General features: G+C 23.8%; 3 protein-coding genes across 6 annotated transcripts; 1 reads left to right on the top strand and 2 right to left on the bottom strand.

Annotated features, from left to right (window-relative positions):
* Positions 1 to 1,872: 1,872 nt before the first annotated feature.
* On the bottom strand, positions 1,873 to 8,068 carry LOC122857216 (splicing factor 3B subunit 1). 3 transcript variants are annotated; one of them, XM_044159267.1, is made up of 7 exons: positions 8,008 to 8,068; positions 7,807 to 7,871; positions 7,332 to 7,510; positions 7,165 to 7,248; positions 6,966 to 7,101; positions 5,555 to 5,634; positions 1,873 to 5,468 (listed from the first exon to the last, which is right to left on the bottom strand). In XM_044159267.1, exons 2-7 carry the CDS (start codon positions 7,832 to 7,834, stop codon positions 1,986 to 1,988), a joined length of 3,990 nt encoding a protein of 1,329 aa, XP_044015202.1. In that variant the 5' UTR covers positions 7,835 to 7,871; positions 8,008 to 8,068; the 3' UTR covers positions 1,873 to 1,985. The 3 variants fall into 3 exon arrangements, with proteins under 3 accessions (XP_044015202.1, XP_044015205.1, XP_044015203.1); XM_044159270.1 differs by lacking the exons at positions 6,966 to 7,101; positions 7,165 to 7,248; positions 7,332 to 7,510; positions 7,807 to 7,871; positions 8,008 to 8,068 and adding exons at positions 6,072 to 6,152; positions 6,559 to 6,575; XM_044159268.1 differs by lacking the exons at positions 6,966 to 7,101; positions 7,165 to 7,248; positions 7,332 to 7,510; positions 7,807 to 7,871; positions 8,008 to 8,068 and adding an exon at positions 6,072 to 6,291.
* A 349-nt stretch (positions 8,069 to 8,417) lies between these two features.
* LOC122857217 (centrosomal protein of 131 kDa-like) lies at positions 8,418 to 11,741 on the top strand. Of its 2 annotated transcripts, none has more exons than XM_044159272.1 (8): positions 8,418 to 8,918; positions 9,028 to 9,239; positions 9,305 to 9,740; positions 10,277 to 10,654; positions 10,723 to 10,979; positions 11,054 to 11,225; positions 11,327 to 11,490; positions 11,556 to 11,741. In XM_044159272.1, the coding sequence occupies exons 1-8, from the start codon at positions 8,562 to 8,564 to the stop codon at positions 11,692 to 11,694; spliced, it is 2,115 nt and encodes a 704-aa protein (XP_044015207.1). In that variant the 5' UTR covers positions 8,418 to 8,561; the 3' UTR covers positions 11,695 to 11,741. The 2 variants fall into 2 exon arrangements, with proteins under 2 accessions (XP_044015207.1, XP_044015206.1); XM_044159271.1 differs by having other exon boundaries at positions 8,562 to 8,918; positions 9,022 to 9,239; positions 11,556 to 11,694.
* A 41-nt stretch (positions 11,742 to 11,782) lies between these two features.
* LOC122857218 (GTP-binding protein 128up) lies at positions 11,783 to 21,142 on the bottom strand. Its single transcript, XM_044159273.1, has 8 exons — positions 20,876 to 21,142; positions 13,651 to 13,960; positions 13,150 to 13,449; positions 12,808 to 13,047; positions 12,559 to 12,727; positions 12,345 to 12,474; positions 12,122 to 12,244; positions 11,783 to 12,048 (listed from the first exon to the last, which is right to left on the bottom strand). Exons 2-8 carry the CDS (start codon positions 13,690 to 13,692, stop codon positions 11,946 to 11,948), a joined length of 1,107 nt encoding a protein of 368 aa, XP_044015208.1. The 5' UTR covers positions 13,693 to 13,960; positions 20,876 to 21,142; the 3' UTR covers positions 11,783 to 11,945.
* Between the last annotated feature and the right edge of the window lie 1,365 nt (positions 21,143 to 22,507).

The following is a 22,507-nucleotide window of genomic DNA, read 5'->3' as shown; positions in this document are numbered from 1 at the left end:
CTCTGATAAAACAGCCCTCTCTTATCCACGATATTTCAATGTGTTTACCCTATAGTTCCTAAGAAAAATAATAGATGGCGCTGAACCTGTTGACTTAAAAAATACCTCTTTTCCTGTTCTATAACCCTGATAAAACAGCCTTCTTCTATCTAGAATATTTCAATGTGTTTACTCTATAGTTCCTAAAAAAAATAAAAGATGGCGCTGAACTTGTTAACTTAGAAAATACCTCTTTTCTTGTTCTATAACCCTGATAAAACAGCCTTCCTCTATCTATAATATTTTAATGTGTTTACCCTATAGTTCCTGAAAAAAATAATAGATGGCGCTAAACTTGTTAACTTAAAAAATACCTCTTTTCCTGTTCTATAACCCTGATAAAACAGCCCTCCCTTATCTATGATATTTCAATATGTTTACTCTATAGTTCCCAAAAAAATCAAAAGATGGCGCTGAACTTGTTAACTTAAAAAATACCTCTTTTCCTGTCCTACAACCCTGATAAAACAGCCCTCCTCTATCTATAATATTTCAATGTGTTTACTCTATAGTTCCTGAAAAAAATAATAGATGGCGCTGAACTTGTTAACTCAAAAAATACTTCTTTGCCTGTTCTACACTCCTGATAAAACAGCCCTCTTCTATCTATGATATTTCAATGTGTTTACCCTATAGTTCCTAAGAAAAATAATAGATGGCGCTGAACTTGTTAACTTAAAAAATACCTCTTTTCCTGTCCTACAACCCTGATAAAACAGCCTTCTTCTATCTATAATATTCCAATGTGTTTACCCTACAGTTCCGAAAAAAAACAATAGATGGCGCTGATTTTTTCAAAAATATCGAATACCTCTTCGCTCATTCTATGTTCCTGATACTCAAAAAATTTTTTCTCTATCAAATTTCAAAAAATTTATGGAAAAAAAATATTCGAGTATCAGGAACATAGAATGAGCAAGGAGGTATTTTCAAAAATATCAAATACCTCTTAGCTCATTCTATGTTCCTGATACTCGAAATTTTTTTTTTTCTATCACATTTCAAAAAATTTGTGATAAAAAAAAATTTTTAATTATCAGGAACATAGGATGAGCAAGGAGGTATTTTAAAAAATATCAAATACCTCTTTGCTCATTCTATGTTCCTGATACTCAAAAATTTTTTTTTTCCATCAAATTTCAAAAAAAATTTTAAAATAATTAAAAACAAAAAATTTTTGAGTATCAGGAACATAGAATAAGCGAGGAAGTATTTCGAAAAATATCAAATACCTCTTTGCTCATTTTATGTTCCTGATACTCGAAAATTTTTTTTTTTAATTATTTTAAAATTTTTTTTGAAATTTGATGGAAAAAAAAATTTTTGAGTATCAGGAACATAGAATGAGCGAAGAGGTATTTGATATTTTCTGAAAATACCTTCTCACTTGTTCTATGTTCCTGATACTTGAAATTTTTTTTTTTTATTATTTTTAAAATTTTTTTGAAATTTGATGGAAAAAAAAATTTTTCGTGTATCAGGAACATAGAATGAGCAAAGAGGTATTTGATATTTTAATAAAATTGGGTCGATTTGTATTAGGAATATAGGAGAACGAAAGAGGTATTTAATAAATTAAAAACAGAAATAATTTTTCACATATTTTTTTCTATTTTTACTGTTATTATTTATATTTATTATGTTTATATAATCATTATTTCATTTAAAAAAAAAAAAAAAAAGAAAAATTCATCAATCAGTTCCATTAAAATAATAAAAATAAAAAAAAAAAAGGAAAGAAAAAAAAATATACATATATAATATATCAATTAATGTTTCAAGTTAATTAAAAATAATACACACTATCTGCCAAATGAGATGAAAAAAAAAAAATAATAAAAAAAACGGATTATAATAATTAAATATACATGTTGTGGTTTTCTTTTTTTTTTCAGGAATTTCGTTTAACCATGGTGTGATGAATAAAATAAATGATAATGCTAATTTTAAAGAACATAATCAAGCTCATATCTTATATATTGATTTTTTGGATCATTAACTATTCTTGGATAACCAGCAACAAGTGCATCTTGTCCACCAATATACAATGAATTATATATTTTCCAATAGACATCTCTGACTTTTCTTGCTGGATGAAATAAGCCTTGTAATGTATATTGTAATATTTTAATTGGACCCAATGCAACACGTAAACCATCAACAGCATCCATAAATGCTTGTACTAAATGTGGTGATGTTTCAAATACATTTGGCCATACATGATTAAGTAAATGTATTAATGCATCTTCACAACCAAAACCATAAACACCAAGTGCCATATGTTTAATAGCAGCACATGCTGTTTGACGATGTACCAAATCACGATCCATTAATGCATCTTCCAACAATGGACTTACAGCATATATATAATCTTTTCCCATTTCACCAATATATTCAAACAAAAAACTCAATGATTTAAGTACACCATTTTGTACATTTAATTCTGGTACACGATATTCATTCATTAATGCTGGTAATACAGTAAATGGTGAACATGTTTCAGCAACAATTGCAATAGCAACAGTTGTACATACACGATTTTGACGTTCTTGTACTTTTAAATTATTTAATAATGTTGCTAATACATCATGTGGACCAATTGCTTTAGCAATATAACCAAATGTATTAACAGTTGCACGTCTTATAGCTTTTTTATGGGCTTTTAATAATTCTAATAATTCAAAACATATTCTCATCCATTCACGTGCTGATACATATTCTGGTCCACGATCAGCAATTCTACCAACAAGATCAATACAATTTTCTTGTACTTTTTCATGACGATTTTTTAATATTGGTGTTAAACGTGGTAATAAATCTTTAATTGGTGGTGTCATTTTAGTCATACCAATAACATTTACAATTGCTTTTAATGCACCAAGTATACTACCCAATACTTCTGGATATTCTTCACCTAAATATTCATATAATACAACACCAAGATGACCCATTAATTTTTCTTCTTGACATGTTTTCATAACAACAGCAATACGTGATATTAAATCAGCAGCTTGTTGACGTACTTTTGCTGATTTATTATTTAATCTCCATAATATTGTACCACATATTTGTGGTAAATATGCTTTAACACGTTTACCAAGTGTATTAACAATTGTACCAAAACCATTCAACATAACAACATCTTCAGTTGTTTGTTCTTGAAATGCATATAATATACCATCAATAAGTTGTTCTTCTAATCTTGAATCAACATCAGCAGCACCTAAATTACCCATTATTTTTTCAATTGTTTCCATAACCATTTTTCTATATTGTTCATTTTCATCTTTAAGATCATCAACAATACGATTTATAATTTCAGATGCACCAACTTTATTTGCAATTTCAACAGTTGTATCAACAAGTTGACGATAATTTCTACGATCAAGTGCCATACGATGATTCCAAAAATGTTTAAAAAAATGTACAAGTATATCATCTTTAATATATGATGCTTCAACACCATCAGTACCACAACATTGTTTAACAACTTTTAATACAATTTTTTTCATTTCTTCATCTGGTGATTGAAATTCACGTATTAATATTAACATAACTTCACGTGTATAATAATTTGCATATTCAGCATCCATCAATGGTATTAAATAACCAATTGCTTTTAAAAATGCAGCAAGACCTTTACCACGATGTGTTCTAATACCTTTCCATAATGGTTTTAATACTGAATCAAAACTTTCAATACCATATGGTGTTGCTGCTTCAGCAAGTGCTGCAATAGCAAGAGCTGTTATTGTACGTACTTTTTGTTGTTCATCAACTAAACCATGTTCAATAATTTCAACAAGTGATTTTAAATGTGGTAATATTGCACAACCCATTAATATTGCAATTTGTTGTACAATTTTAATACCAGTATGACGTGCTTGCCATGATTTTTTAGATCTACATACAGCTTTTAAAAATGGTAATAATGATGGTATACCAAGTGCACTAGCAACAACAGCAAATGCACGTGCTGTTGTATTTCTAACATATTCATCAATATTATCAATATCAGGACGCATTGTTGATATCATTGTTGCAAGTCCAGCAGCTTTTGCTAAATTTGATATTATTTCACGTCCTTCAACACGTGCATAATAATCTTCATCAATTAATAATGGTTCAATAACAACTAATATTTTATGTACATATGGACGTACAAGATCATCAAGTTTATATAATATTCTATCAATAACTTTAACAAGTAAATGACGTTCTTGATCTTCAAGTGTTGGTGACATTAACAGTGGTAATATTTGATTAAATAATGGACCAGCACCAAATTCACGTGCTTTATCTGTTATTTGACGTAATGCTGCTTTTCTCATTGGTGGTGTACCATTTTTAATTTTTAATAATAATTTCATTATTTTTCTTTCTTTTTGTTCTTCTGGTGTTAAAGTTTCTTCATCAACATCAACTAATAATTTATCAAAATATTGTGCATCTTCTGGTTTCATAAATGGTAAATTACCTTTTGGTTGATTATCAATATATTTTGCACTTTTATCTTCTGTTTGTATAAAAAAACCTTGTGGTGTACCAGCCATTGGTGTTGGTGTTGCTGTTAATTTACGTGCTGGTGTACGTATTGGTATATAACCAACTGGTGGTTGTAATACTTTATAACCTGGTGGAAATAATGAATCAAGTTCATCATCAGATAATGGACGATTTCTTTCATCAATTTCTTTTTCCCAACGAAATGCTTGTAATTGTTCTGGTGTCATTGACATCATATGTCCTGGTGTTGGTGTTGCAAGACCCATAGCTTTATTACCAATTGGTGTTGCTGATGATGGTGTCATTAAATTATTATTTTGATGTGGTGTTGTTAATGGTGTTGCTGGTGTTTGTGGTGTCATTGAACCTGGTGTTTGATTTGATGGTGTTTCATCCCATCTTGAACGACGTTTTGATGCTGATGGTGTTGGTGTTTCTTGTATTAAATCACCACTAATACGATCAGTACGTGGTGTTTCAGCCCAACCACTATTATGACCAGGTGTTTCACGATCTGTTTTTGGTGTTTCATCCCAACGATTTCTACGTGATTGTGATATTTTATCTGCTGGTGTTTCACGACCAGGTGTTACTGCACCAGGTGTTGCATGACCTGGTGTTGCTTCCCACATACGTGTTGATTGTCCAGGTGTTGCACCTGGTGTTTCACCACCTTTACCATGTCCTGGTGTTTCATCCCAACGTACAGCAGCTGGTGTAACATCTGTATTTTCCCATGATGCTGTTGTTGTTGTTGTTGTTGCTCCTGTTGTTGTTGTGGTTAATGTTGTACCAGCTGTTTTTTTAATTGGTGGAGCATCCTCAGTTTGATCCCATCTTCCACGTTTTTTAACAACTGGTTTTTGATCACCATTTGTTTGTAGTGTACCATCTTTTTTCTTTTCAAGAATTTGTTTTTTTACCTGTATAAATAAAATTTTATATAAATTATTAACAATCTTTTCAACTTACAAGTTCATTTTTGTCGACTATATAAAAAAATATTTACCTCTATTTCTTCTCCTCTAACCCATTGTTCTTTCATAATAACATTGAATGTCCTTGCTCCTGGTTCTGGTGTTTTTCCACCTGTAATCACGAAAAACCACACAAAATACAACTATTAATAAACAAATAATTAAATAATTTCTTTCTTTTAATTTTCTATCATTAAAAAAAAAAATATGTGTTTATATAAATATTATTTTTAATTAACAAAAATGACAATGACAGTCAGTTTGTATTGTATGACTCGATCACAATTATTAATTACTTTTTATTTATTTTTTTTTTAAATTAATTTTTATATTGTTTTTTTTTTTTCTGTTTTTATTAGTCAATTAATAAATTGTCAATTAATGGTAAAATGCCCTGTCGAAAATATTTTATATATTTTTGTTTTATTTATTTTCAATTTGATCGAGGCTACTAAATTTGCTCTTAATAATTATCTTAATTATTTTTTTATTATTAAGATAAATTAAAAGAGCTGTAATTCAGTAGCCAGGGCATTTTAAAATACGTACGTGATGGGGAGTTCTTAATGTTGCACAGAGAGCATTGTCCTGCTCACATCGCCTCCACATCTCATTAAATTCTTTAGCCATCTAAAAATCAACTCATGTCTCGTTAATTTTATTTATCATCCCCACATTCATTCACTATTCAATCATTCTTTCTAATTTTACAAAAAAAAAAAAAAGAAGAAATAAAAATAATACATTGATAATTAACAAATTAACTAAATCAATTTAAAATCAATCTAAAAAATTGAAAAATATTATTATTCTTTAATCTTTTTCGATTTCTTCTTTTTTTTTTTTTTTCTTTACTTTTAAATTTGACTCAAATTTAACAATGAAGAAAATTTACTTTTCACTTGTTAGCAATAAGCTATCTTATAAATTATCAAGAAAAAAAAAAAAGAAAACAAAGTAAAAAGTAAATTAAACGACATTGATAAAAAAAAAAAAAAAAACTTTTAAATTTTCGCGTTATTTTTTTTTTTTCAACCTTGGATAGGCAATCCTGGGAATACTGGATGATTCCAATTCAGCTGACCCTCACTAGGATTGGAAAACAAATTTTATACATTAGTACAAGATTTGAAATTGATTTTTTTTTTGTTTTGTTGTTGTTTTGATTTTTCTTTTTTGTTTTCACAAACATTTTTTTCATTCATTCATCAACATTCATCATGACTCTAATTAAATAATCATCTTGACAAAAAAAAAAAAAAAAAAACAAATTAAAACAATGTGTAAATAATTTTACACCCCTACAAAGTTTTATAAATTTTTTTAGAAAATAAATACTTTTTTTTTTCAAGTAAAAGTAATCTAATAAATAATTGGTAAAATTTTTCTTTCTATAATTATAATTTTCATAATTTGTAAATAAAATATTTTAATAGTACTAACCATCAGCAAATGGATCATTTCTATCTGGTGAAATGACTCCAATTGTTCGACGTTTTTGTTGATATTCATTTGCTCCAACACGATCACCAACAGTTGGACGACGTCGATCAGCAAATGGATCATATTCTTTTCCAGTCTAAAAATAAATTGTTTATTAAATATTCATAATAACATATTATATAATTTTATTTATACTTACTTGAGCAACATCATTGAGCAAAGCAGCTGGTGCATTAAATGAAGGTCTCTTTGAACCAAAAGAAACTGGCTCGAATTCTTCATCCTAAATTCAAAACAAAATTCATATTAAAACAACAATAAATTACTATACTAATATTTTAATTTCAATGTAAATATAATACCAACCTCGACTTCATCATTTGCAGCAATTGATGTTACATATCCATCAAATTTATTATTGGTACCATCATAAATATCTTGATCATAATAGCCTGTTTTTCCAAGACCAACTTGTTCTTTTTCAGTAACTGATGATTGTATATCTTTTTTTTTCGATTGAATTTCTTTAATTTGCGCTTCAATATCTGAAAAAAACAATTAAACACAAATTAAATTACAACAAATAAGAATTATAATACATCAGCATGATATTTAATTGATGACTAAACAATTAATAATAATTTTATTATTATTAAATATTGTTGATTAATTTATAAAGCTTAACCTCAATTGACTTGACAAAAATCAAAGTCATATTCATAATATTAATCACATATTTACAAAAATTGTTTATCAATTATTTACAAATAAATATTTCAATTAAAATAAATATAATGTTATTGGATTAATTAATTTAAATGATGTTTAATTATTAATATACCTTCATGAGTTCTTGGGATGGAGTCCATAGTGTCGTTTAGTGTCGTTTTTACAATATCAAACCGACTAAAAGAAAAAAAAAAAAGACAAGCACAATACCGAGTGTTAAACACCGGTTAATTAACAAAATTTATTGACAAACTACTATTTTAATTTGTTTATTGAATTGTTTATTTATTATTTATAATGATATTTTATTTACTTTTATTGTATTTTCATTGAAATACACAAAAAATATGTGAAAAATCGCAATGATTTTTGTGTGTATTCGGCCATTTATGTGTCACTCTCTCCTCTCTCTATCCCTCTCTATGCAGGAGAGAGAAAAAAAAATATATGTCCGTCATTTTGTGACTCGTATTGGCGCCAATTTTTAAACACAATTTTTACAAATTCAAAATAAAAAAAAGCTAATAGTATATTTACCGAAATTGTTATTATAATTATTTTAAATCAATTTTCTTTTTGCATATAAAAATAATTAATAGTGTTTATTAAATAAAATAAAAAAAAAAAAAACAATTTAATTAATCAATAAAATTATATGACAAATAAAAAAGTAAACAAAATAATTAAATGGTAACTACAGCAACGTTTCTATTTTAGATCATGAAAAAAAAATAAAAATAAAATGAAAATGTCAATTAAGTAATAAAGAAAAAAAAGAGCTAATTAAAAATAAAAAGGTAAAATTGAAATTAAAAAAAAAAAGTTATTACTTTTGTGAATATAAAATTAAGTTAATTATTTAAAAAAATGATTAGTATTGTTCATCCTCAAGTTGCAACAAAACCACCAATAAATAAACATTGTACTATTAAAAAACCATTAAAAAAATGTAAATTAATACAAAAAAAATTAGATAATAATAATAATATTAATGAAAAAAGTGAAGCTTTAAAAAAAGATACAATTGAATTACCTGATAGCTGTAATAATAATAGTAATCAAAAATTTATTGACAATAATTCAACGTCATTTGATAAATTATGCAATATGATAAATGATTTGGAAAAAAATTTACAACAAGAGCATGAAGTTTTGTCAGTAAATCAATGTTTTTTACCAACTGAAGAAGTTCCAGTTGCATCAACAATTGATCATCATGAACAAGTATTAAAATATATTAGAAAATAAATATTATTTTTATTAAATTTGAATATACTGTAATATTTTTAAATGATTTTTATAATTATTAAAATGATTTTTTTACAAGAAACAGCCGGAGAAAGATAAACCTGCTGAATTTTTTATCAAGGAGGGATCAACATACGAGGATATTATGAAATTTTTAAATACTCTAGATGATGATTGTTCAATTCCTGATTTTTTAAAAATAGAAAAACAATTAAATAATAATAAATTACCACAAAATATTGAAGATTTTTTTTTACAAAAAAATAAACAACAAATTGACTCAAATAATTCAACAAGGTAATTAAAATGTATGATAAAATTTATGAAGTTTAATAATTAATAATTTGTATTGATAATTTAAGAAATAAAAATATAATTATTGGAAAAATACGAGATGATGAATTAGCAACAGCACTATTAAAACTTGAAGATCGTGAAGCAACATTAAAATTATTAAAAGATGAATTAAAAAATGAACGTAAACAAGCTTGTGATAAATTAAGCAAACAAAAATTTGATTTAACAAATGAATTACAAAATCAAAAAATTAAATATCAAAATATAATAAAACGTCATCAAAAATTTATTGAACAATTAATTGAAGAAAAAAAAGTATTAACTGAAAAATGTGATATACTTGGACAAAAAATTAAAGAAATTGAAATAAAACAACAAAAAGATATTAAAGTATTAATTGATAGACATGCTATTGAAATACAACGTGCACGTGAATTATGTATGGCATCAGAAAAAATAAGACGTGAACGTTGGCTTGAAGCAAAAACATCCAAAATTAAAGTAAAAAAAAAAATTCTATAAATTATTTCTATAATCACAAATATCCTGAGCAATAATTTTAACAAAAAAATATTCAATAGAAAAATAAATAAACATTTCATACAATATTTAAAAGATTAATATGAAAAAAAAAAATTAAATTTGAAATAATAATAGCATTGTGTCATTACAATAAAATGACTAATTAATAAATTTTTAAATTAATTAATTTTGAATTTATCAAAGATATATGATTAAAGTAAATTTTAAATAAATAAATAAATTTTTAAATGAAATATTTATTTATTTATCGTATGATATACTGTTGTCATAATTTTTTAAAAATTCAAAATAATCATTAAATCATTATGTCAATATGTTACTATGCTTTTATTATTTTTATAATGATTTATTTTAATTTTTAAATAGCTTATTAATTCTATACTAATACATGCTTCATGATGTATTCCTTTTTTTCGGCAGGGAAATTATTTATCAGGATATTTATTTTGTTGATTGTTTTATTTTGTATTTTTTTTTTAAATTAAATCAATTAGGAAATGACAGTAAAAGGTTTAGAGCCAGAGCTTCGAAGCATGGTTGATCAACATCAACAAGAAATTCAAGATATTAGAAGTGCTCATATGAAGGAACTTCAAGATGTTGAACTTCGTACAATACGAAGATCAAATCAACAACTTGAACAATTACGAATTGAATTAACAGAAAGTCATGATAAAATATTAACAAATGAAAAAGATGCAATGAGAATGAGATTTCAAATTAAATATGAAGAACAAGAAAAACAATTGCAAATACAACAACGTAATTATTTTCAACAACTTGAAAATGAAAAAATTAAATTCAATAATGAATTGTCAAAAAAAACTACTGATTATAATTTATCACTTGAACAATTGACCCAAAAATTTCAGGTATTTTTTTTTAAAATTTTTAATCTCAATTAACTTAAAAAAGAAATAATAAATTTTAATTTTATCAGGATAAAATTGAACAATTAAAATGTCAAAATGACATTGAAAAAAAAAACATAAAAGAAATAATTGATGCTGAAAAAGAAGCATGGATTAACAATTTTAAAAGACAACAAAATATTAAATTAAGTATATCAGAGGCAAATTTACGTGAACAAATAATAAAAGAACGTGATGAACAAATTGAATTAACAATTGATCGTTATGAAAAAGAAAAAAATAATATTAAAATAAATTTACAACGTGAAACAGATAATACAATAAAGTAAACAATAAATAAAATATTTAATTTAGTTTTTTAAAAAGCAACAATATTAATAAAACAATTTAATTTAATAGATGTTTGAAAGACAAATACGAATCCGAACTACAAGTTGTTTGTGAGAATGAAAAACTTGTAAGAGATAAGCTATTATTAGCTGAAGAAAAATACAACGAGCTAGAAATTAAATTAGAAAAAACCGAGACTAAATTAGGAAAATGTTTGGCTGATTTTAAAGAAGAGACTTGTGTAATTTATGAATCCAAAAAAAAAAATTACTCCAACTGTTGGAAGAGATAACAGATTGTTTGTTTAATTAATTGGTTTTTTTTTTGTTTTATCTTTTTTAGATGGTTGAAAGATTAACTAGAGAACGTGATCATGCTAAAAAATTAGCAAGACAAGAAATTGAACATGAAAAACGTGAACTTGAAGATAAAATTTCGTCACTGTACAAAGAAATAACTGAGATTAATAAAAATCGTGATACACACATGACACAATTATACAGCAGGTAAACAAAAAAATATAAAATTAAATATTTTAAAATATATATAACTAATCTTTTAAATTTTTCAGAATAAAATTAATAATAACACAAAAAGATATGTCAATTAAAAATATAACAAATCAAGCTAATGATTTTAAAAATAAATGTGAACATTTAGAAAAATTATTGGATCAACAGAGAAAAGAATACGTGTTAAAAAATTTATAAGAATAATTTTTTTTCTCTACTGATTTTAAAATAATAATTTATTAAAATTTAATTTCTCTTTATTTAAAAAAAAAAAAAAGAAAAGAGATTGACGTTTGTATGAATTGTTTTAGTATTTTTTATTTTAAAATTATTCTATAAATTTATTTGAACTTGTATAAATTCAATTTGTGTTAATTGAGAAAGTTTTTTAAACCATTCGTTTACTTATTGTGATGAAATTGTTTGTCGATAATAATTTTCACACTTATTTACACTTTTTTGACAATTTGAACGACATCTTCATCATTGAGAACATGATCTTTACCAACTTTTTGAGGCTGATGTTTTACAGATGAGCCCCAAACAAGTGCACTAAAAAAATAATAAATAAATTTAATTAATTTTGTAATTTATATTTGAAATAATTAATAATAAAAAAACTTACTATTTAAATTCCTTAGCAATTGTTCGATGAAGTTTATTACAAAAATCTTCAACAGATCGTCTCTCAGTATTGAGAACAACTGGTGAATTATAATCAGGAAGTTGTCCTTTTGGTTTAGTATAACTATTTTTAAAAAAATAAAATATAATTATTATTTAAATTGTTTATACATGTATTTGTTGTATGAATGTTTTTTTTTTTATATATAAAAATTTATACTTACATTCGAACTAATTTCAAATAATCCCACATTTTTTCAAGTAAATCATCAAAGTTCCATTTATGATGAGCAGATATTGGTACACAATGAGGAATTTTATAAATAACATCCAATTCCTCAATACTAATTTGATCTGAAAATAAAATTAAAAATAAATTATTAACACTATGCAAGAGTTTATTTTAATTATCTCTAGTCAAACTAATAATATATTTACCAATTTTATTAAGAAGATAAATGCATGGTACATAAACACGATTTCCTTCAATAATATCAATCAAATCATCAGCAGATGCATCATATCTCAAAGTAATATCAGCATTATGAATTTTATACTCTGATAAAATAGTTCTGACTGTTTCTAAATCAAGTTCACTTTGTGTACACTAAAAAAATAAATAAATATAAATAAGCTACATTTAAATTTGAAAAAAAAATAAGACAATTAAAAAGAAAAAGAACAAACCATTGTTTGTAGATTAATACCACCCTTTTCCTTTTTACGAAAATTAATATTTGGTGGTTGTTTATTTAATCGTAATCCAAAACCTTCCAATTCATGTTCAATAAGACGTTTATGTCCAAGTGGTTTTAGTACATCAAGTACAATAAATATAAGACTACATGTTCGTGCAACAGCAATAACTTGTCTACCACGACCTTTACCATCTTTAGCACCTTCAATAATACCAGGAAGATCCAACAACTAAGAAATAAAATTTTAATTATAAATTAAAACAATTGAAAATGATTTTTTTTTTTCTTCAAAGTAATCTTTGTAATCTTTGTAATGTTTATAAAAAATTACCTGAATTTTAGCACCTTTATATTTTATACAACCTGGTACAGTTGTTAATGTTGTAAATTCATATGCTGCAACTTCTGAATAAACACCAGCAAGTGTACTTAATAATGTTGATTTTCCAACAGATGGAAAACCAACAAAACCAATTCTAGCATCACCAGTTTTAGCAACTTCAAAACCTTGTTCACCAGCACCACCACCACCACCTTTTGGTGTTATTAATTCACGTCTTAATTTTGCTAATTTTGCTTTAAGCATTGCCAAATGTCCAGATGTTGCCTTATTTTTTTGGGTCCTGCCCATCTACATGACAAATAATGACATAAAATTTAAAAATAAAACAATAAATATAGAGCTTGTTTTTCATCATCATTAAAATTAATCATCAAACATTAATAAGAATTTGCAATTTTTTTCATATAAAAATTTTTTATGTTATTGAAATTTTGCATATAATTTTCTTCATTTTAATAATTTCATTAAAAAATTCATAAGTGAGGTTACCTCAGACTCGATGGCAGAAATTTTCTCCAATATTGTCGACATTGTTGTTGTTTATTAATCCCTTTGTTAATTAAAAATAATTATATTTTAATTAATTGATTAATTATTTTTTGAACTTGTCAAATTGAGCTTGTTCAAAATAATAACAAATTTTTTTTTTATTTATTTTTAAACACACGTGTTATGTTGTCCAAAAATTATTTAGAGTTGGCATCAATAAGGCAGTTTACATTTTTCATTAATTTTTTTTTTTTATTATTTTTGTCGTACGATGTAAATAGACTTGAAGAATCCAAATCCATCTCTTTTACTAAAACAAAAAAAATATATTTTTCATTAATATAATTTTCAATTTATTACTAATCAATTAACAATGCATAAAAAAAATAATAATAACACATAAAATTTTTTTTTGTCATAGTTGATTTTAAATAGACAAAAAATAAAAAAAATAAACAGAAAAAAATATTTTTTTTTAAATTAAAACAAGATAATAGATATATCATTATCAGATTGGTTTTTTTTTATTTTTATTTTTTTAATTTTATAAAAATAAATTCTTATCAAAATAAATTTCCGTTTTTAGATATTTTTTTTTCCTTAAAATTTTCAAAGAATTATTATTTCATTGTGATACTAGACAAGGCAATATCATGAAAGTATTATTTATAATTTTAATTATTACAACAACATTTCAAGTCTTAAAAAAAATACATGGTAATATTTAAAATAGAAAAAATATATTTATAAAATAGAAATTATTATTTAAAACAATTATTGACGTTCTAAAAAAAAAATACTAAATTACTAAATGTATTGTTAATTTATTTACTTAAAAATTTTTGTTTAAAATTTATATTTACATTTATAATAATAATTAATTTTTATATTATAGCTAAAAATGTGATTAATGAAATTTTACATGTTAATGTAACGTTTACATCAGTATTAATTGATGACGAAGTCGAAATAAATATACCAAAAATACCAGGATCTATTATAAAATGCGAGACAACATTCACTGGAATACATAAAAATATAACAAAACTTGATTTAATGAATGACACTAATACCAATTTAAATAACGGATTAATTTTTCATAAAAATAAAACTACTATAATAGACACATGTTCATTTAAAATTAATAAATTTCCAATTGAATATTTTGGTTTATGGAACATTACTACATTCTACAATTATGATACATCACGAAGTAATATATTTTTCAATTAAATATTATACAACATGTATAAATTAAATATAACTAATTAGTTGATTTAATTACAGCAAATATTGAGGACAAATCAACATACATAATTGCCATAAGCGATGAAAAAGACAACGGTGATTTAATTGTCAGCTGTAAGTAATAAATTTTTGATACTTTTTGGTTCTATTATAATTTGTGTGTGCATTTATTTTTTTAGATAATCCACAAATTATTGCTGAAAAAGATTACATGTACTTAATGGAAACAAATATTATTGATGGAAATATAAAAAAATGTATAGCTGTACAAAAAATTAATGGTACTGAAATAATTTATTCGACAACAGTGAAAAATTCACATATAGATTTTAGATGGAGTAATAATAAATGTGTATTATGGATTTTACAATTTAATGAAACTTTTTCTGGAACATGGAAAATAACTGGTTATTATTTAAAAAATAAAAATTTGACACAAACAATTATGCGAAGTACAAGTATTTATAATATTTATACAAAAAGTGTGAGTAAAAAAAAAATTGCAACAATTTGTAAAATCATATTAATCAAAACACAATTTTTTATTTTAGTATGTTAGAGTTGTACCAGATAATCATGCAGAAGTTGAAAAAGGCCAGTATGTTATAATTGGATTTAAAGGTTTAAATACAACAAAATTTGAATATAAAATTACAAAATATTTAATGGATAATCATGACGAGGTAACTAATTAATTACCTAATTTGTTTATAAGCTCAAGAGTAATAAATAATTGTAAAATAATAATTATTTTACAGATGAAAATTTATAATTTAAATGATCCAGCAATTCAAAAAATTCAAGACAATAAAATACGAATTCGTATTGATGATTCAGTTGAATGGTACGAGTGGTATATTGAAGAATATTCTCATGATAATTACCACATTAGAGAAGCTGTTTTTTCAGTTGAAGTGAAGGATAATATAATTGATAAATTAGATACTGTTAGATGATTTAAAAAATTAAAATAAATAATTATATTTTCATGCTGTTAATTAATATTATATTGTCATTTTTAGTATGATGTTTATTGGCTAAATGGTTCACATGTACGTGTAACACTTGATGATTATAAAAATTCTTATTGTGAGTTTGAAAGTCCAGATGAAATAATTTATCAACGAGTCAATTTAAATTCACAAAAAATGAAATTTTATAAAATTGCTACAGTTGATGATGAAGGAACATGGACAGCTCGTTATCTTCTTAAAAAAAATACAATTTCTTTGAAAGAAAATAAATATATTATCAAAGTAACTCGTAAGTAATTTATACTTGTTAAAAAATGGAAAAAAAATTAATTAATTTGACTGAGTGTTTGTCTTTTAGATCCAAATAAAATTCACATTATTATTAAAACAATTGAAAATGAATTTTCCATTCAATATATATCAAATAAAAAATTATCAGGATGTATTATTGAATTTTCTGAATCAATAAATTTAACTGAAGATTATAAATTGTATATTTGTACAATTAAAAGTGAAAAAATATCAGAAAAACATTTTAAAAAATATGAATTTAATTTAATGGAAAATAATGATAATATAAATTATAAAATTAATGTACAAAAAAATATAATTGGTATTGATGATGAATTGCCATTTTATAATGGAATAATTTATGTTAAAAATGGTGAAAATATTTGGGTAAATTAAATGCAAATTAATTAAAAGATAATTCAAATTTTTAAGTATAAAATTATTTATAAACAGGTGCAGTGTCTTTATGATGATCCACTTGAAAAATGTACAATTGAGGGTCCACATGGATTTAAATATGAAATGAAAGATCCAGATAAATTAGCTAAAGGTAAATGTAGAATGATTATTTTCGAAACGAATGAATCACATGAAGGAAATTGGTACTGTAAAATTTTATCAAATGGAAAAAATAATCAAGTTGTTTATGTTGAATCAGTGTCATCATTAAAAATCATAGGTAAAAATTTAATAATATATAATTAAATCAACAAACAATTTAAAGTTTTTTTAAATTTTTTAGAAGAAAATTTCATTACATCAAATGTTTTGGCATATGATGAATTTTTTTGGCAACAAGAAAATAATTACAACAATACTAATGTTAATAAAAAAATACTAACATGCAAAGTACCAGATAAAATAAATATTAAATTTTGTAAATGGACTGGACCAAATTACATAAATATAACTGAAAAAAGAGTAGAAAAAAAATACACAGCTATTGTAAATTCACGTAATTGTAGTCTTCATATAAATGGTGAGTATATTTTTAATTAAAAAAAAATTAATATCAATGTAATTGTCATGTTAATATTATTTTTTTTTTAATTTCTTAGACATGGATGCTGAAGATTTTGGTGAATGGTATTGTTACGTTTATTTAGAACATCAAAATAATATAATTTTTGATTACTCAAAAATGAATTTAAAATTACCACAAGTTCTTGAAGATAAAAGTAATTGAAATTGAAAATTTACAATGATCTTGTTTGATTATTTTAATTTATTTACTAATGATGATGTTTTTTTTTTTTTTTTCTTGTTATTGTAGATTTTAAAGCTTATGATTATGAATTGTTGGATGTTGTTGTTCATAATAATGCACATTTAAAATATAAACCACTTAATAATTCTCAAAAAATAAGATACTGTAATTGGATAAATCCAGATGGAAATTATTTATTTAAAAATATTTCTACTAGTAAATATCAAAGTCAAAAAAATGATAATGATTGCCAAATGGAAATAAAAGGTTTATATTATTTAAAAAAAATATTTAATACTGTCTCTATGATTAAATTATGTTTTTTTTATTTTTTTCAGATATAAGTGAAAATGATTTTGGCAGCTGGACTTGTTGTGCAATTTTATTAAATACAAAAAGTGATAAATTATGCGGTATAATAAGAATACAAGCTGCATCAAATGAAATTTATAAATATATATTTTTAATTTTAAAAATATTAGGAGCAATTATTGGTTTATTTTTAGTAATTTGTATAATTTATTTTTTCTTTAAACAAATTAATTATAATTTATGCAGAAGTTATTGCAAAAATAAATTAAAATTAATTGAGTTTAGAAAAAATGTAAAAACTACGTGATATTTTATGTAAAATATATTTTTAAATTTCTAATAAAATAACGATAAGATTAGTATATTAAAAATATATAAAAGATTTTTTTTAATTATCAATTTTTATTATTTTATTTTTAAATTTTTGAGACAGACATTAAGGCTTATTAAAATTTTATTTGTCTTTTTATCTTATCATCTTATTTGATGTCAAAAACTTTCGTGATAAAAAAAGCGCGACCTGATTTTAAAACGAATAAAAAGCCTCTTAAAAGTAGATCAAAATTACAAGTGTACACAGTATAAAAATTAAAAAATTATATTCTTCAAGTTGTATTAAAATTATCATAGAAATATATTGACTTAATCATCAAGTTATGAAATTAATTTAAATGATGAAATATTATTTCTTGTGTCTATTATTTTTATTCAAGGTGAATTAAAATTTTTATTTAACTTTAATATAAATATTGCTGAGTTATTTAAAAATATATTTAATTTTTTTTTAAGGTATTTGCTTATGACAGCAATAATTCAACTGTCTCAGGTAATTAAATTATTTTACTTAATCCACAAAAAAAAAAAAAAATCAAAAACATAATTAAAAATTAATTTTAACTATCTCAAATTTTAATATTTAATTGGAAAATTAGTTTCTATAAATTTCTAATGAATTTTTTAGATATTTCAAGACCTGAACCACCATTAAATCCAACATTTGAAACAAGAAAAAATGAAACAGTAATTATTAATTGGGCACCACCATTTAACACAAGTTACTCTGGTTTTCATGTTGAAATTTTACCTGTAAATTTAACTCCTGATAATTCAATAATATCAATTGACATACCACCCCAAGAATCCTACATAATAATAAAAAATTTAACAGCTGGTGAGACATATAAATTTAAACTTTATACAATTTTAAATTCCAAAAAAAGTCTACCAATTACAAGTAAAAATTTAACAACAAATCCAAATAAACCTGGACAATCAAATGTACTATTTAAAAATGAAACAACATTACACATAACATGGCTTTCACCATTTCCATTTGGTATATTTTCACATTACAATATCAGCATTGCTCCATCTGATGCAACAACATCATTTTATCAATTAAAAAATAATAAAAATACTTCATCATTAAACGAGGCAATATTTAATAATTTAATACCCGGAAAATTATACAAAATAATTATAACAACAATATCAAATAATAAAAAATCAATTCCACAAATTCTACAACAACGAACACTACCATTAATGCCAACAAATTTAACAATAAATAATATAACAACTGAAAGTTTTAAAATAACATGGAATCCACCAAATAAATTATCACAATTTGATTATTATAAAATAACATTATTAACTGATGAAACAACAACAACAATAAATCAATTAAAAAATGAATCATCATGGTTATTTAATAATTTAAAACCTGGTAATACATATTGTATAAAAATTCAAACAATATCAGATGATTTATCAAGTTTAACATTATCAAAAATAATAACAATAAAACCATTATCAATTTTTGATATAAAAATAAAACAACCAGATGATTGTGAATGTTTTGAAATTGATTGGAATTATAATAGTTCAAGTATTCAAGATAGTGTACATGTACAAATAAATTATTTAGAAATTGATGATGTTATTGATGTGATTGATAAACAAATAAATATTAATAATAAAAAAATAATAGCTAATGATATTTTACCAGGTAGAAATTATACAATAATATTAAAAACAATGAGTAAAAATATTGAATCAAATGAAAATATAATTTATCAAATAAGTAGACCATTATGTCCAATGATTAATCAAATAGTAATAACAAAAAATTTAGAAATATCATGGAAAACAGATGTTAATTCAAGACAACAAAAATTTCAAATAATATTAATAAGAAATGATACAAATACAGTATTAACTAAAACAACAATTGAAACAAAATTAATAATACCAAATATTTATCCTGGTGCTTGTTATGAAATTAAAATATTTTCAATAAGTTATGGTATAAATAGTAAAATAAATAATGATTTTATTATTATTCCACCTAGGCCACCAATTAATTTACATTTATCAAAATTATGGACTTTTACATCAGTTTTTATACGTTGGATTGAACCAAGTAAATCATTATTTAGTGAATTTATTGTTTCATATATTGCAAGTGATAATTTTGAATGGATAAAATTACCAGCAATAAATACAACTGAATTAGAAATAAGTAATTTAATACCTGGTGAAAAATATGTAATAAGAGTTAATACAATTAGTTATGGTGTTGAAGGTAATTATCCAGCTGAAATTAAACATATTATTGCACCAAAACCAGTAACAAGTGTTATTGTTATACCACATTATAATAATGCAACGTTATTTATTGAACGTCCAGAAGGGAGAATTGATTATTATATTATTGAAGTATCAAAACTTAATGAAAATAATGTCACTAAAATAGTTAATGTTATTAATTTTAATGCAACAAAAATTTATCCTTCTATTGAAATAATTGGTATTGATAATTTAATACCTGATGAGGATTATTTTATTTCAATATTTTCTGTATCACATCATGTTTTAGGTGAAGCTACAAATTGGAATACAACAACAGCTAAAAGTAATTATTTTTTATTTATGGATATTATAAATTTTTTAATTTTATATTTTTGATTATTGTTTGTTATTTTTTTTTTTTTAGTGCCAATTTCGGAATTATCAAGTGGATGCTTTTATGAAATAGATAAAAATAAACAAAATGATACACTGAATGGTGATCATATTTTTCTTAAATATTTAAATATTAAAAAAATAAAATAAATGGAAATAAATGGATCAATGATTTATAGTAAAAAATAAGATCTTATGCAGTTACTTAATCAAATAAATAAAATTCTACCTTTTAAGCAGATGTTCATCTTCCTACGTTGGTCATCAAAATGCTCCAACACCATGTAGTGGTTCATGATGATTCCATCAGCAACAATCAGCAGATTCAATGATTACACCATCATTAACACCATTTTTGCAGCACTTTATAAATAAATGCACTTGTTTTTTTCTTTTATCATTTCAACTAAATACAATTGAGAAAAATCAATCACTTTAAATATTTTATTGTTATTGGCTTGATAATAAACCATTTAATAAACTCAATTATTATTTAAAAATTATAATAAATATAATATTTTCAAATAGAGTATATTATTATTACTTGAAAATGTTTTATCAATTTCAAATAAAGATCTCACTGTTGACACTGATGAAATTTGAGCATTCTTTTGGACAGAGGCACTGTGTTCTCAAAGCTCCATAGACGAACAAGTGGTGCTTCTATTGTTAGCATCAACAGAGACTTACCAGAATAAATTTTTGGTAAACACTGATGAAGCTTAACAACAACGACAAGTAAATGTTTGCCAATAACAACAATAAGTGGTACATTAAAACAATCATTTAAATCAACAGCACCAGCACCACATCATGCTCTTGTTTTTTGGAGTAAAAGCAAGATAAAGTTTGCTGATGCAATCATATTAGATAGCATGAATCGTTGAGATTTATGCAAATTGATCATTTGGTAAATTCAATTAAAGTTGAAATTACACATAAATAGTCTTAATGTTGGTGGTTCATGTGTACCAGTAGTTGATGATTGTTAAATTAACACATAATTTATAAACAACTCCATTTCATTTTAAAGCACTTGGTAACACAAGCTAAAGTCAATGTATCTTATGACATTTTTATCACTATCATCATTTTCTTGGTGTATTGTATGTTATATTTTAGCAAACAAGTAGCATCAATTATCTCGATGGTTTTGTAGTGGACTTGTAGTTGTAGTAACTTTCTTTTCACATTCTTCTTTTTTTATTTTCTTCATCATTAAAACTTTTGCATATTTTTAACTGTAACAAAATATTTAATTATTATTGGGTGAATTTAAGATGGTACTTTTATTATTTTCAAATAATGTAAAATAACTCACTGTACTTGAAAATGATTCTGTCTCCAATGACAATCCAATTTAGTCATTTTTTTGGTCCCAGTTTTAATAATTGCATTTCATGAATTACATTTACAGAGCAGTCGTTTTAGCCACACTTTTTGATATCTGTGAACATTAAAAATGTTTAATAAACGTTGTGTTATGAATTTTTTTCAAATTGGAGTAATTATTGACAATAAAAAAAAAAAAAAAGTTGACAAAGACCATGAAAAATGGAAAATTGATGTTGAAATTTTACACATTATTATGATTACTATTAATAAAAAAACAATTATTACAGAACAAGGATGCTATAACAATGCTATAAATAATAAATATTTATAATTATTTTTGAATAGATTCATGATCTCTTTGTCTTTGTATAAATGACAATCTAAACTTGAATAATTAATTTTTTTTAGCTCAATTATTGATAAAAATTACATAATCATGTTTGGTTATGCATTAAATAATTGATAAAAATAAAATAACATGAAATTTACATACCATTTGTCCGGTATTTGCTAAATAAAAATTTGC

Source organism: Aphidius gifuensis, linkage group LG5, assembly GCF_014905175.1.
Source record: "Aphidius gifuensis isolate YNYX2018 linkage group LG5, ASM1490517v1, whole genome shotgun sequence".
NCBI classification, from domain to species: Eukaryota; Metazoa; Arthropoda; class Insecta; order Hymenoptera; family Braconidae; genus Aphidius; species Aphidius gifuensis.
Note: the sequence above shows the minus strand (reverse complement) of the source record. Positions and strands in the feature narration are given on the sequence as shown.